Source organism: Coturnix japonica, chromosome 10, assembly GCF_001577835.2.
Source record: "Coturnix japonica isolate 7356 chromosome 10, Coturnix japonica 2.1, whole genome shotgun sequence".
Lineage (NCBI taxonomy): Eukaryota > Metazoa > Chordata > Aves > Galliformes > Phasianidae > Coturnix > Coturnix japonica.
The window spans coordinates 15,666,285-15,683,501 of NC_029525.1; the positions used below are offsets into that span (position 1 = coordinate 15,666,285).

The 17,217-nt window shown below is 40.1% G+C and overlaps 1 protein-coding gene across 6 annotated transcripts in view; it reads right to left on the reverse strand.

Moving 5' to 3' along the window:
* CERS3 (ceramide synthase 3) overlaps positions 1-17,217 on the reverse strand; it is a 42,230-nt gene that overhangs the window by 19,967 nt on the left and 5,046 nt on the right. For 5 of the 6 annotated variants that reach the window (XR_004308509.1, XR_001557563.2, XR_001557564.2 and 2 more), the window contains 4 exons: positions 7,765-7,947; positions 6,128-6,245; positions 3,886-4,004; positions 88-145 (listed from right to left, as the gene is read on the reverse strand). Coding sequence is in view for 1 of the 6 variants with exons in the window: in XM_015873199.2 (XP_015728685.1) it covers positions 88-145; positions 3,886-4,004; positions 6,128-6,245; positions 7,765-7,947 (478 nt within the window). In the remaining 5 variants the exon portion in view is untranslated. Of the gene's footprint in view, positions 1-87; positions 146-3,885; positions 4,005-6,127; positions 6,246-7,764; positions 7,948-15,030; positions 16,886-17,217 lie in introns of those variants that run through there. The other variant, XR_004308511.1, reaches the window with a different exon arrangement.

Below are 17,217 nucleotides of genomic sequence, written 5' to 3' on the forward strand. Positions count from 1 at the left end.
GGAGCTTCAATGGGCATCATTAGGTTCTAGAGATCAGTCCATATTTTGGTTAAAATATAATATCAAATATTCGCAAAATGAACTTACATCATACAGAAATATAAACCCAACAATGGAGGATGCAAAATAGAACGAGAATCTCCAGCTGCAAGGTTAAAAGAAAAGAATATTACTTTTTATAGATATTATCCCTTCTTTTCCATAGATATTAGAAAGTCATTGTACATTACAGACAATTTACACCTTAATGCACCCTCACACCTTCCCTTTAGCTATATCTAAAGGATTAACATTCATATATTTTGATTAATTGCTAAAGAAAAAGTGAGTTTACACGATGACAACACAGACCCCTCGATTGTGGATCGTGGCAGCAATTCTCCAGCCAGGCACAAGATCATCAAGATAGCAGTCATAGCAAATCAAAGAGTTTCCCTATAAATGTATGTTTGATTACCCCGCTGTAATCAGGCACACTGAATCACTGTATCAGCTGCTCTAGAATATTCACATTGGACTGAACATCTCATAGCTCCCTACCACTAAAAACCTTTCAGCTATTTCCAATCTGATCAGATGTTATTAACACTGAAAATCAGCACAACTTGCTTCAATTGCTCAGTAGATTTTGTCTGGCTTTTGTGTGTTGTTAAACAACAACTCCAAAACACCAGCTGCTGAAAACAGGGGAGCCCCATGGAACTCAACAACAGCTACCAGGTAAGTTTATATTTACTACACAAGTCTGAATTAACCATAAGCCTCAATCCAGCATCTAACTAAGTTTGGTGTAAGCTTTTGGTGGTTTAAATGCACAACCAAAGAATAAACTTTCAGATTTTCATCACTGATCCGGTAAGTCAGCAAAAGGGGAAAAAAAGCTCCCGTGTACCTCAGTGAACCGAAACTGTGTTGTTGCTTATGTGTGTCAGAGCAGGATGCTGTGATTTGGAGCCAGCAATCAGTGTTGTAATGACTCTGGAAGCTGCGTGGGAGATGCTGTCCCTGGGACTGGGTGTGTCTGCAGACTCAGTTAGGAGTGTTCCCACTCCCACCTCTACAGGTGATGGAAAACCTTTTCCTTTGTCCTCTTCTGCTCTGCAGGAACAAGCCTGACCTTCCCCAGAGCAGCTCTTCAAGATCAGCAGGAAAATGCTGCAGGACTTCACATGCTGGGAGAGGTCACGATCACAGAGAAAGGCACAGGGCCCCAAACGTGGTGAGAACATTCTATAGAACAAGAAGCATCCCAAAGGAGAACTGCAAACAGCCTCCCAGAATAGTGAGTTGCTAAAAAGGCGAAAGAGCCTTGACAAGAGCTCTGCTTTCACTGGCACTAATGAATTGAGAGACGTATAAAAATGAGGATTGTGGTCTTTGGCAAATGGTAATGAAGTGTCACTTGAGAAACGAGTCTGGTTGAAGCAGCCTCTCTCTTCTGAGCCCTGCGTTACCTGGAGGCTGTCCCAGGTGAAAGAATGTCACGTTCAAAGACTGAGCCAATGTTTTAGAGGAAAAACAATAAAGAAAATGAGTACATGGGACAGTAGAGGCCAGGCGAGACAATATGCATCACGCCTGCAGAAGAAGTCAAAAAGCAATTATAAAAGCACCAGAAGATACGCTGGTGATAAATGATCGTTTTACATTTCCACTTTAAAGCATCTTTCCTTAGATTAGGAGGGGGGGAAAAACACTTTATAACACCCACTGCACAGGCAAAAAAAAGAAATAAAATGGCAGAAATTAGGAAAGCAAATGGGAGGGGAGGGCAGAACTCATAAGTAATACCTCACTCAGAGTTAAATGAGAGATGCTGGGAAAAACACTGTGGCACATGAGACTAACTGGGGCTGATCCTGCTGTTCTTTCTGCTCACGTTTCCAGTGAGAGGTGTGAGTGGTTCAATGGATGTGGAACAGATTCTGTGTTCAGTGTAATACGTACGCATGCTTCAGCAGCTCCCCAATTGCACCATTAGTCCCCAGCCCTACAAGTCCGTGTATCTAAAACACTTGGCAGTAAATACTCAGAGAGCTTCAGATTAACTCATCATAAGAACAAGACTGCCAGATGAGCGCTACCTCGTTTTGCATTCAGCCAAAATTCTTCATGAATTTCATTAACAAAGCCCCAAGTAGAATTCATCCAAATTCACAACATTTTATGCAGCATGCGCCTTATAAACCCTGAACCTGGTCACCAGGACTGCACTGCACAACAGCGACATAAAAGTATCTTTCTGATCTAACTTCAGGAATCTTTTATCTTGATTTTCTTTTTTCTCTTGAGTCAAGTCTAACAAAAAATAACTTAGTGGGTGAATTTAAAGGCTGTTGAGTCTTTTAAGGCAGGGAAGGTTTCATGCAAAGACCTTTCCAAACCTCAGTGTTGCTTCACTGGGAACGCTAATAGCTTAAGTACAGTTTGGATCTGGCTCATCACATCTTCCTTGTGATTCATAAAAATGATCCTGGAGATTGCAGGCTTTCAAAAGTGTCATAACGCTCATAATGCTGACTGCTAACATGGGATAGCTCTGCTCCTTCCCTGTTGCCTTGAAAATTAAATCCAATTAAATTCATTGACACAAAGAGCAGAGCAAGGTCTCCAGAATTGCACAAGAAAAACCTGTTTGCTTCTTTCTAACTTAAGCTGCTGAGCGAGTTTCAATTTTTGTCTTTGGCTCTGTGTAACAAGGAGAATGGACCCATGGCAGGCAGCTCCTGTATTGATGGCAGGAAGTCTTATCGTCACTTGCCAAACAAACTTAACTCAGCCACAGAACAGCAGAAAAAAAACATGGATGTCACTTGCCGAGATGGTTTACTCAGGTTTCAAAGCAATACACCTAATGCTTAACAATTGGATTTATGCCCAGAGGAGATCAAAATGTTATCATATTGATTCACACTGAAAATAATCTTGATAAACTACTCAACTCTGAGCTTTTAACCCTCATTCCTTAAGCCAGCCTACACTAAAAGAGGTTAAATATTATGATCACATGAATTGTTGCCAAAGTACTTATATTGGCTAAAAATCTAAATAGGTGGAACATTAGGAAATAATTTTACACTAGCACAGTAAGTTTAAGTATTGAAAAGGGATGAGCTGTGTCAGCAGAACTGTGCTGCTCGCTTGGGGACTTGCAATTTGTGTGAGATCTTGGACAACACTGGAATAATTAATTAGTAAAATGTTTATGTAAGTGGAATTTCTCACAGATTTGTGAAGAAAACAGACTCCTGAAGGCTCTGCTGGTTGGATGCAGAAGGAGGTTTTGAAACGTCTTCCATATTCATCGTTATCACTCAGAATTGCTCAACAGCCCACTTTCATTGGCATATTTGAGCTCACGTTCCATACGGTACATTGTGTTCATGTTGTGACACCTACTGCTTCATTAGGATGCCATGATTTCTGCTCCTGAACCAACCTCAGGACACATAATATTATCCCAAGATGACAGCACAGATGCACATTTAAACAAGAATGAATAAGTACTCTTATTCCCCTATGATTACAGGCAGATAGAGACACGTTTTCCTATTCACTACATAGTTTCATCAAGCATTATGTAGCAGCAACCTACAAATAAGCCCCTTTCTAAATAGTGAAGAAAATTAAAACATTTTAGAATCTTTAATATTTTTCTTTAATATTTTAGAATCTTTAATATTTTTCAGCTACAAATCTGGAGAAATCTTACTGGCTCCTTTCAATTTCTTGTTAAATGCCCAATCACAAACCAAACCCCTTGCCAGACAGACCCAGCTTCCTGGAGATGAGCTCCTGTCAGGAACGCATTTAAGGACCTCAGTTGCTTTTTTTTCCCCCCCAAAACAGAAGTCAATAATAACAACAAGATTTGTCTCTTCTTACAAAGCTTCCTGGAATTTCCGAAGCACTGTTGGGATCTCAAGGTTTCGTCGTCTCCTAAACCACTTTTCCACCAGGTGGACTGTGCAGTTGCACTTTTTGGCAAGGCCTTGAATTTCTGACTGCAAAAAAAAGTAACAGCGTTAACAACAAAACCTACACTGATGACATCCGCACTGATTTTGTACTTCACAGATTGCCTTCCCACCCACTGTAAAGTCTTATTAACAAAAATATGACTAATATTAACTACCAATGCCATTTTAACCTGCTGGCTTCCCAATTTACCTTTTGAATGGCATTTGTAGAAATCCTGGATATTCAGTACAGTAATTCATATTATTATAGTGGGTATGAAATGCATGGGCCTACAAACCATGCTACTGTTTTTCTGGTGACTTCTGATAATTTCAAAGACGCACCTTTGAACTCAATGATCCTTATGGATCCCTTCCAACTTGGGAAATTCTACCATTCCACGAACTCCTACTGCTAAGTAAGAGGTTTTGCTGAGGTTAACTTTCTGAAGTGTCACGCATCACTACAGATTACCAGTGTATCCTATACATAATCTTATTACATAACTACCAGATTGTATTTAAATGAGTCTTTCAGATAAGACGTGGCATCAAAGCGATCTGGGCTCTGTTCTCAAATCTGATGTTCTGCTATGCAACAGGGCAAGTCAGTTAATCCCTACCAAGCAAAACCCAGACTGCCTTCTTTCAATGCCTAAAAATAAGTTAAGGCTTGAGCAACTGCCTCAAAATTCATCAGCCGCCAAGTGTCTGTGCTGTATCTGCACTCTGAAAGTTGAAGCAGCTCTGCTGTGCAGCCATGTCAGGTGCTAAGCACAAGGTTATAGCTCCTGCTCCGGTGAGCTGAGGGTAATGAGCTGTCTTCTCAGTTGGCCAAGTGATTGTTGTGTCTCTGGGTGCTCAGAGCTCCACGTGCAGCCTTGTAGGCTCCCTCCCTCTCTTCCCTCCTAAAATGAAGATGGTGTGGGCTGATCTGCCCTGGAGCTGCTGCAGAAATGGAGGCAGCATCACCCTAGGGAAACAATTTACCCCGAGGCTACTATGCAAATACTGGGTGGCAGCATCACTTACTGCCAAGGTAAGTTCAATTCACTTGGTCTCCTTCCCTTGGAAAAAAGCTCTGGTATGTGAGCAAAGGATGCTTCAGCTGCTGGGGAGAACAGCACTGCAAACAGGCTCTCTATTCAGCCTGTCTTGCTGGCTGAAGAGTGTTCCACTTGTCACACAGGAATACTGACTTTGTTTTGACAGACAATGGAGCCTAGATGTCCTCAGATGACAGCCAGGCCCTTGCATGAACTCTCAGACCCGCTGGTCCCTGAGCCAGACACCTAAAGGATGTGGCCTGAATTCTTTCTATCTATACTGAGAAGTATGAAAATGCAAATGTTGTGCTTCCCTTCAGAGATTAATTGGCAAACTGTACTCATATGGAAGGAAGTTACGAAGCAGAGATCAAGACACTTGTCCAGATAGAGAAGAGCTTACATGTTCACGTAAATACATCTACTCCCCACAGTATGAGGCCAAAAAAACAACAGAGAGGCAAAGTTAGAACACAAAGTTCTATGTATTAATAATCAGCTGAGCATATAATTCTTTTCAAAACCCATGTAGGAATGCTGCAGTTCTATTTGTAGTCAATTAAATGAACTTTCCAAGACTGCAATCACAGCAAGGTACCTGTTTCTCATCAACAATCAGGTTGCTTCATATTCCAGGATAGTAAATGTTGGCTTTTATCTTGTTCAAATTTAAAAACAGACAGCAAGGTAATGCACAGATTATTTCTCTTTCTTTCATTAGCCAGGATTAAGTGTGCAGCATTGTAACGGATCAAAGGGCTTCCATCCCAGTGTTCCAATATTACTACTTGCAATAAATATGACACCACTTCCCAACAACAGACGTCAGCTGATATTTTCTTCAGGCAGAATGAGTTAAAGAAGAGGAAGCACTGATCTTCATTGGAAATACTTCTTACAGTCTAACATACAAGAGCATGCCAGAGAATTAAACATCTTAAATGTATTTTCTGGTTTGGATGTTACATACCCTTGTCAGGGGAACAGCAACATAAACCCAAATAAATTAAGTCATCTGTCAATCAGATGGAACTCATCCCATGATGTCGTTGTTGATTGTTTATTGAAACAGTAAAACCTGTGATTTTCCAAGAACCAAAACTAGTTTAAAAGAATCCTTACTTGAGATGGATGTCTTGAGCACTCCCGGAAATAACTCTCTAAAACAGGATTAGGCTGCGGCTTCACACGTCTTACATTCTTTATACCTAAGGCTTTTGCTAGAGGAATAGCAATGTATCTGAAAAAACATGCAATGAAAAGCTTAAAAATGCAACACAGTTACAAGACCTCAGCTATTCTCATGCCAGGATATGAATGAAGTCATTCTGAAGCATTTTAATTGTCCATAGGATATGACCACGCACCACGAGGAAAAAAAAGATCTGATTAACTAATCCCAAGAGAGAACAATAGCATATTAGCAGCTATTCAAAAACGCAGAACCAGTGACTTGAGCTTGTGGTCCTGAAAAGATATAAAGGAAGAATTCTAAATTTTGTGTTCTCGTATTTTCTGAGTTCTGCAATTGTTATGGGCACATGAAACAAGAACAACTGGTCTGTCCATGTGAGCTGGAAGAATGCTACTGGGATACTTTCTCTTAGAGGAAAAGAGAAACTTGACATATTTTGTTGGGCTGCCATGGCCCAGGAAACAAGATTCTCCATGCAGCCTCTAGCACGTGGCACACAGCACTCCCTCAACAACAGGGGGCTTCTTCTCTTCCATTTTGCCCTCCAAGGGGCTACAGAGCATGCCAGCTGCTTTGCCCTTCAGCTTGGGCAGGCTCTTCTGAGAAAAGCCCTGTGCCCCTGCTGTTATCGGCAACTGATTCTCTGCTATTCCTAGTAGTGGTCAGTTTTCTTCATTCATGGGTAGATTCATTGCATGCCAGATGTGTGGGCTGATTTTTCAGCAATTTGCAATAGTAGCACAGTGAGACAGTCAGGCAAGCACTTACTCAGGAGAAACTGCAAATAGTTATAAACATGTGATCCAAATTACTTTTGATCTCTAATATGAATGATTTTATCTGGTTCTGTCTCAAGTCTGTCCAACTTATGGCATTCCAAGTTTCCTCATTCTATCCTGAAATAATTACAGAAACCTACTACTCACTTTCTTTAGAGAAAAAAAAGTCAAGAAAAACTACACAAATGAGTAAGTCAAAGCACTGTGAATCTTGACGTTCTTGAAACTTTCTTCTATGCAACCAACTTCTGCCCATACCATTAAAATTCCAGTCACAGAATCAATACAACTTGAAAAGCCAGAGTTAGACCAAAAAAAAGAGAGAAAGTATGACTCCTCAAGTCTGCCTCAGCTTGCTCCAGTTGGACACCTGGGATTGATCAGCCCCGTGTGCTGGGGGAGAAACTACCAAAAGGGGAGGTTTGGTTTGAAGGAGCAGTAATGATACTTCAACCAAAGGAGGAAAAAGCAAAAAGAAACCAAAATGTTTCTGGAGGATTTGCAACTCTAGTGGAAGGGCATAATTAGAGTTACCCAAACGCTGTTCTAGAAAAGCTGTATAGAAACACCCTCCTAGATTGGGCTGGAATCACATTCCTAACAGTGAAACTACCTCCAATTTTTTCACCTTCCACTGTTTTAGCAGTAGGTGTTTGTAGCAGACTACCAACTAATCCTCCATCATGAAAACATAAGAATGTTAATCTAATGATATCTGATTTTTCAATCATTTTTAGTATTAATGAAAACTAACAAGAACGTAAAATTGAATTCATGTTTCTTACCTTTCAATGAAGAATCGGATAATCAGCAATACAAAAGCATACGGTATTGTGGCATACAGCTGTTGTGGTTTTGGAAAGACAAGGCCATCGCGGTCCACAAAATCTGCCCATGTGCAATTGATGGGCATCCAAATGTTCTCCCACCAGAACCAGCTGTTGAGTGTCTTTAATACGTGCGCCATGCTAAGCAAATGAAAAGGTAATTAAAAATTATTCACGTCATATTAGAAAAAGAAAAATGCATGAAACAAAACATATTGAACCTTGTGAAGAGCAGTGCTTCCCAGCTGGCAGGACACTTCCTAAAGAGAAAGTACAAGCAAATAACACAGGAGGCTTGGGTTCTATAAGAACATCATCCCTGACCAGTCCAGGTTGTGCCCACATTGCTGGCTCAGCAGATGCACTCCACAGCACTACTGCAGGCATGCAGGGGGGATTATATACCAAGGGAAAAGAAAAGAATAGAGCTGAATCTTTAGATTTTTAGCTGGTATAAATGAATACAGAGTCACTGAAATCAGCACTTCTGTTGTTTTTTGTTTGTTTGTTTTAAATCTGCAGTCTCACGTCTGTCTTTCAAATAAGGTCATTTAATATCTGGTCTAATCTCTTACAATAACTGTTTCTAATCTATCACACAATTAGACAAACGGCACAAATGAAAACTGATGCTCCCTAGGCCACTCTTCTTAATTGAATATAAGTGTCTAGGAGGATGGGGGGAAAAGAAAAAGGAGAAAGTCCAGGGGGTGACTCAGTCTTGCATTAATGGAGGCATTTTGCTGCTGAGTTACTACTGCTTGATGTGGTTCTTGTAATACGCATTTTAATCCCAATTTGTAAGTACCGCAGTGCACAGGACCAAGTATAACAGTTACAGAGTGCAATGAGCTTATTTGGGGATCAGAACAAAATGTCAAAAATTGATTCTTAAAGGAAAAGATTGTTTCACTAAATCCAAAACATTTCATCCCTTTCAAAGCTTCATTTTCAACCCTCCCATTCTACATTATGTCTTTAGATACGTTTTTCTGTTACTCCTCATTTAGTTGTAAGAGCTTTACAGTCCAAATGTTTTACACATAAGGAATAAGTGATCTTCCTATAACTTCTCTGAGTAATAAAATGATATTCCCCCCCCCCATAATTCTTTGTTTGGCCTATAGGAAACAACTGATTTTATGGAACCATAGTTTGAATGAGGAAACAGGCTGGGAAAGCCAGCCAAGCCTCTCCGTCATGTCGAACTTCCCATCAGAAGAGCTTACAGTGACCCATTTGCATAGGATCCAGTGAGTAAATCAAATCAGGCCGAGGACAGATAGCGGTTCACGGCCTTTCATGTGCCTCCAGTACCGAGTAGGGACAACACAACTCCAGGTTTGCCTACAGCCACATGTCAACTTTCACCTGTGCAATATCAGGACATTCAGCTTCACACACTCGCACAGCACAGATTTTCCAGATTCAGAGCTCTGAAACCCGCTGTATTCAACAGCTAATGAGTAATTGCTGCAATCCACAGAGGGCTGCTTCCATTAATCAGAAGACTTGCTGCAGGTTTGTGAAACTGCAGCTTGTACCCATCAAACAGAGCTGGGTTAACAAGCACCATGAATCAGTTTACTGGCCACGAACAGTAGTCAGCACAGAAATATTAATAACTCAACCATTTAGTCTTTTTAAATGCCAAAAGGGGACAGTAAAATCTACTGAATGGATTGTGTGTATAAGCAAATGCAAAAATAAAGGATGAAGAAATCACGATTGTTCCTTCCCTGAGACTTTATAAGTCAAGTTTCAGCCTAGAGCAATTCTTTACAGCTGAATTATAAACTCCTGGAAGTCAGGATTTATAATGGGGCTGCTAACAGACCCTCAATTACAGCTAGCAGGCGCCATGATAATGAAACAGAGCTTTGAAACGTGACATTTTATGTCAGACAGAAAAGCTTGCAGACATGCTCCCCTAGAAGACCAGGGGAGACGCTCATTACTTAGCTGTGCTCCTTTATGTATCTGTATTTTTAAACTAGACTGTGCATTGCAAGTTATCACAAACTGTAACTGTAATTTAAATGGGCCACTCTATTAAAACAGCGCACAGAGCACTAGCAGTTGAACTACAGGAGGTGGGCTGTGACTAAATATGTACCCAGAATACTCAAACCCTACAAGAACCAGAAATGTGTATTTCAAAGTTGGATTCTGAGAATCTAAGCAACTCACATCTTCCTGTCACACATAGTCATACAATAAGGCAACTAACTAATATATAACACGTGAAGATAATACACCTTCATTAAAGCTCATAAGCACATACTTGAATTTTAATAACTGGGGTCTGATCCAGAGTCCATAGAAGTCCATAGAAATCTTTGTTCAGAGACTCCAGCCAGAGTCACAGAAAGGTGGGTTCTCTCAAACTCACTCTTGTGTAAGCCCCTGTATTTCAAACAGGTTTTGCCTGGTGCACAGTGGATTAAACCATCCCTAATGATGGCTGTTCAAGAAATTCTTAGAAAACCATTGATCAGATTCTACACCTGTTTACATAGCTCACAGCTTGCTATGCTTCATTATCCTTGAACGGGACTTTCACCCTACACAGTTTTCACTGCAGCAAATCAGGTCATTCCCTGAGAAGTTCTGGAGATTTCCATCTTTGAAATAGAGGTTACTCAGGTAGTGGGGCTATTTCCCCGTAATTTTCAATTACACTATTAATAACTAATAATTATCATAACCTCTCTGTCCTATAGGTTATTTTAACAACCCCACAGCATGACCAATACCAATAAACCTGCTTTATGCCTTACTCATCACATCCACAGCAACCACTGTCCCAGTTGCTAAACCCCCCTTATCAGCTTTCTCTACCTTATGACTGCTTCCATTTAAATTATTTTTGATCATTTGACCCTCAACGACAGCTGTGAGATATGTGAAATAAGAGGCCAGAAGATGGGGAATAGGTGATTATGAAGGTGCACAGTTCATTTGTCTCTAGCAATCTGTTACCAAAAAAACCCCATATCTTCCTTTGCTAATGTCCCCTCCTGATTACCAGGTGTCTGGGACAACTGTGGCAAAGAGGCTTCTCAAAGTTCCTTACTCCCACCTCTATGTCAGTTCATCAGGCAAGAGACTGAATGGCAGAGAGCAAAACATTTTCAAATCATTTCCAGTGCCATTAGAATGATTTTTTTTCTGTTATTATGTTATTGTTTTTTGCTTTTGTTTTTGTTTTCCCTGCTATGGTTCTCCCTATGGGCTACAGTTGTGGTGCATTAGAATTAGGTAGACCAGACACAAGCACTTGCATGTACTTTAAATGTTTTGTCTATAGTGTCTAGCTTTGTTTTAAACCCAGTGATTTTTGGCAGCTTATTAAATCTAACAGGTCAGGAAGATCAGTAACCATAGAATCTTATACCAAGAATACCTCTTCAAATGCCCACAGCATGCATGGAAAGCGAAAGGCATTTGCCACTGGTACCTCCTGTGGTAGAGACAAATGAATAGGTAAAGACGTCTCAGCTATCCTTTCTGCCACTCAGGAACAATGCTTATGTGCAGCCTTGCTATGGAGAAAGGCATTGCCTCAGACAGTGCCTGAAATCTAGATGGAAGATGGGAGAACCAGTTTCTCAGTACTTGGGTAAGTGAAGTGTTTTGCAACAAGCTCCTTTTACACCACCAAGAAATCTTCACCCCTGAGAAGTGCTATAACTGCAGTTGTCAGGACCCAGGCTTGCTTTCCCACGACATCAGCATAAAACTAGAGGATGTTCACTTTTGTCAGGAGCTTGTGACAGCACAAATGCATGAAGAATAAGCCCAAGTGGTGGCAGTCTGTCCCAGTGCTGGAATCAGGTTGTAGATACTGGATTTCAAAGAAGGCCAGTCTTTGTAGCTTACAGGAACCACCATGTGTTGCTATCCTCAGAGTATGTTGTTATACACACTCTGCTTTCAAAGAATCATCAGCAGCTGCAAAGGCCCAGTCTGTCCTGACTCAGGATTGGCTGTAATAAGAAATCTGAAAGCCTGCCCAGTGTAAGCTTCCTTTTTCTAGGATTGCTGAGCTCAGAGCTTCCTTGTGGCTTCTAACAGTGCCAAGGAAACAGCTATAAATCAGGTGTGAAAACAACACCCAAGTGACAGATACTCTGCTCATCCTAGGGTGCAAATACCTACTATTTCCCAAGTAAACACTGCCAATATTATTTTCACTGACAAAACCAGAATTTTTGCCATTGTTCTAAAAGGATCTGAAAAAAAATAATTAAAAAAAAAAAAAAAAAAAAAACATGAAACAATAAAACAAAGATATTTTAGAAAATTGGAAGGTTCCACTGTATCCTGGAAAATAAACACTCCAAGTAAATGCACCTCATCAACTCCTTGCTAAGGATCTCTCCTGTAGCCTAATCTACTACTATAACTGGGCTCGTGTAAAACAGGAAAGTCAGGAATGGTTAGTTTAGGAACTGCATCCTTTGTAATTAAAGAAAAGCCTACATAGACCTACACAGTTGGGAAGTGCCAAAGTCAACTTTCCTTTCAAGCTTTCCATGGTGTCTTGATGTATACAGTTTAAAAAAAAATGTCAAAACAAAGCAACAAAAAAAACCCCACTTATATTTTTACTGACATTACAGAAGAAAACCACAAATTTGGGTTTGACAAAAGCCAAAAACTACGTGGTTAGATTTTGAAAATCCAGGTCAGGAGCTGCTTTGAAGTTTAGTTACTGACTTCTACAGTCTAAGGAATAAATAAAAAGAGACACAGGCAAGTCTTGATTTTATTCTCCATGCAAAAGCTCCTGCATTGCAAAATCTGAATTTCCAAAACCAGAACTAAGGGAAGGTGATATCCAGGTTTGAAGGAATTGTTAGAAGGACTTCCTGTCTTCACTTACTGAATTGCTAGAAAACTCAATAGATCGCCAACACAAACACGTGACTGAAATAAAGTGTAGTTTCACTCCGTGTCTTTCCTAGGCTATCTACAAAGTACCACTCTGGAGGTGTAACAGGAAAAGGACTAATCAACAAAAAGAACAACCCACCTATTCCTGCCATCACCTTGTTAGAACGGTTTAACCTAGTGCAGTGAGATTTGGAGAGAAAAAGTTATCACAAGCATCATGTATAAGAAGAAAGCAAAGCTGTTTCAAGCTGTCGATCTTAAACATTAAACCAAAGTGGATTAAAAGAGTAAATAAGATCAGAATGCCTTATTACAGCTTTTATTTTTGTTTTGCTTAAGACTAAGCAATAAATGCTAGAGGCAACACACAAGTTTCAGCCACAGATTTATGTTCTGCCAGCACTGGGCAGTGTGTTGCTCAAAGATTCCCAACAGCATGAAGGACATCTTACCCACCCAATATATACAACCAATGGGAGCACAAAAATGAAAGTGCTATTAGAGGTTCTTATGATGAAACACTGAAATACTTCATACACATAACAGAGCTGAATTAAGATCGCTATGAGACCCTTAACTTCAAATTTACTCCTTAATACGGACAAGTTTCAACTGTAAACAGTTACAAGTCCCTAGTTATAAGGCAATTAGAATATTTTGCTTCTTTTACTGTTCTATCACATTACCTTGTAACTTGGTTTCTGTATTGTAGCAGGCCAAAATAGCACAAACTAAATCTCAATTAAGGTGGTGAGTTTTATTACACTTCCCTTTGTTCTACAGGGGAAAGAGAATCAGAACTGTTTGAAAGAATTCATTTTCTGGGTGAAAGTTACCATGCTCTGCCTAGTTAAGGACAAAACATTTCTGAGTGTATGTATTTGCTTTAGTAGATCTCAGGCAGCTTCAAGGAGTGAAAAACAGTTGTCAAAGTATAGTGTGAACTATGCCTGTCTCTAAGCTTTGAAGTCCTTGACACTGACAGAGTTGAAGAGCTATGCAATAATTCAGAGTTTAAGAAAAAAAAATACAGTTCTATAAAGAAAGCTCAAGCAGAACTATGTGTTCTTAGATGCTTAGTTCATAGGAGCAGACCTAGAAGACACCACTTCCTTCAAGAACTCATTAGTAAAACTTGTCAGAACATAAGAGACACTAAGTACAGCAGAGTCACAAAATGTGTGAAGGTAACAGAACAATAAGAAACTGGAGAGAGGACCTGAGGGTGTAGAAGCAAAGGATGTGAGCGTCTTCACCTGCACAGCAGATGACTCAACATTTCAAATTAGCCCTTGGGAATTGGGGAAAGAGACAGCACTGGTGCAGTTTCACTCTGGAGAGCTGTCTTATTTACAGCTTCCTGAAAGAGGAGCTGTTGGACAGTCAAGGTCTTCATCTATCATGTATGCACGGTGACTCAAACTCATGCATTCATCTCATCACCCTGAACCAGAACTTAAGTCTGTTGTGCTCCACTGTTTTTAGTTCTCCTCCTGCTGGTTATCCCTTCCTTTGTGGTTTAACCTGCCATACACTCTCCACCCACAAAGCCAACCAGAGGAGGAGTCAGAACATAACTGGTATTTCATTATTGCAGCCTCTGTTTGGCACCCTATTCATGTCATAACAAATGCAAGAGAGACCTTCAGTTAATGCATACCAGCACAGTCTCTTCATCAACACTGGCACTCCAGCTGAAGTTTTGATCCAAGCTAAAAAGCTAGCTAAAAATAGGTATGCAATACAAAAAGTAGAAGGGAAGAAATACACAGCATTACTCTGTTTGAGTTTTATAGTGTTACTGAGAAATAACCCTTTCCAGCAACTGGTTTAAATGTGTTATTCACAGCACTAGATACTTCAGACCAGTAGCAGGTAAGTCATACATAAAACTGTTGAACTGAATTACTCGCAGAATAGCCCTTTGTTTTAGAGGACAAAACTAGAACTAGTTTTTTCAAGCAACCTATATTCAAAGTTTTCTATGTCAGCATTTTGCATCATTAGCTAACATTTCTCCTGCTCAAAAGTTTTCCTCCTTTCCAGTTCAGAATTACGTGTTCTTAGTAGCACTTTAAATAGAATGAAGATGATACAAGATGCAGACATATAACTGTAATTCATACTTCAAGAAGAAAAGCAGTTCTCATAGGCTGGAATACTTGAGATAACCTATAAGATCTCCTCACATCTATACCACCCTCTAACCTGTAACTATTACGAGTTATTTTCAAATGTCATTATAAAGCTGACATGCCAACAGTTTGGATCACATCCTAATGTAGGGAAGCAGGAAGAAAAAAAAAAGGCAAAAGAATTTCCTACCTTTATGATGTTGCAGCCAAAGAGAACACATGCACATTAGCCACGAAGAGGCATCGCGCTCCCTACATCGACAGAAGTAAACACGCCCCATCTGCACAACTCTTTCAAATTCTTCAGAGACCCACCCACCAAAGCTGCACTTCAAGATTTCTGACTGAAGGCAATCCTGATGTCATGAGTAACTACTCAGTGAAACTCGGGAGCGGTAATGCCAGGCGCCTTCCCTAGTGCTTGTTTCAACATAGCAGATGAAGAAATGTTCTAAATCACACAGTATTTTGTTGCACGATGAGAATTTGTCTCAACTTATGTTGCTCTAGACACGCACAGGAAGATGCTGCGCCAGCTGATCGCACAGAAGGGAAATCCCAACGCACCAACAACTTTAGATGCATTATCAGGTTAAGTAAGGGTTTCAAAGTCAGAGGAAAGTTCCCCCTCCTACTGATCACCTTGGGAATACTGCCAGCCTCGGTCAACAAAATCAAAGCGTTAGAGTTTCCCAGAATATAAAGTGGAATTTTCAGAAGTCCTACAGCAGAGGAGAAAAGAACATCACACTAACCAAACATGTTTGGTCAGAGATACCATACAAACATATTAATTTAATTACTTAATTCTATGTATACTATTTTTTGTTTGTTTGGGGTGTGAGGGGGGATTGCTTTAAATTAAAAGCTTTTAACTAATTTGCTCTTAATTCCATGACTAAGACTGAAAGTCATTCCTCAACAGGTCACCTCAGATTCAAATAATGATCAACAGCACTCAGAACCACTGGTATTACTTAGTGTTCTGAAGCATAAGGCATCTTAATATCGTTGGAAAGAAAGGAAAAAAGTGTCACTAGAAAGCCAGGAACACCTACATGTTAAATCTGCAGATAAATTCTATCAGCCCTGTCTGCTTGCAGTCTGCCAACAGCAACCCATGCAATAGGAACCAACATGTCAAAGCTGGACCCAAGTTCCACCTCTCCTGAGTTATTGCCTCTGAAGGAAACTAACAGCAGATGGCTACAGAGAGAGCAGTAGGATATACAAAAAGTAACCGATAATGGAGCAGTTTTTCCTCCTGCACCCCACCCCATCCTTTGAGTGCATGGAAGCTTTCATCATTATCCTTAAGACAGTAACAGAAGATGTGATGCAACAATACTTGGATCCAGTTCATTTACTTTCCCCCTAAAGAGATCCGGACTGAAATGTTTTGTTAGTTCACAAACCTTTTTTTTTTTAATTATTTATCTATTTTAAAGGTGTTCGTTATTGCAGTCATTGCAATATCAATAAATAAAAACTGTTACAGACCTCCCATAAAACTAGGAGTGGTATGCAATAAACTGAAGCACTAGAGCATTATTAAACACGAAGGATTATTTCACAGGAAGGTAGTGTTAGGGATCTGCTGCTCCTTTAAGTTATCTCCATAGTTTCCCACATCTAAACCACTAGCATGAATCAAGCAGAACATTTAGGAACACTTTGCCAATCAGGAAAGCCTACAGCAAGCTGATTCATATTTCCCTTGTCTAATACTGTGCCAGTAATGCAATAGGTAATTGGCACAAACACCTCTTTCTTACACTTCATAATTTCTTCACTTCTGTGCTGCATTGCAAAAAGACTCATTTGTTTGAAGGGAGCAAATTTGAGTCCGCTACAAATAGTAGAATAGCAGACTTTTCACATAGTTTCTGAGGAGCCTTTTTCAGGTAGCATACTTTACCTACCCTGGATTCTATAACAAGAGTAAAAATACTGCACGGTAAATAACAACCTAACCACATCCTCTTGATTAAAGCTGCCTACTGCCCTTTCAATTACTGCTCTACTTTCATAGAATTCTTCATTCAGTTCTCTTTAACTTTGATGCCACTGGAAAAAATAAAAATAAAAATGTATATATATATATACATATATATATATACAAATCTTAGTCTGTACAACTCATGGAGGAAAAGAAAAAAGAAAAATTACCTGCAGCATAATATTTCATAGAATCATAGGACGACCTGGGTTGGAAAGGCTCACAGTGCTCATCCAGTTCCAACCCCCTGCTATGTGCAGGGTCGCCAACCATGAGACCAGGCTGCCCAGGATCCACATCCAGCCTGGCCTTGAATGCCTGCAGGGATGGGGCATCCACAGCCTCCTTGGGCAACCCGTTCCAGTGTGTCACCACCCT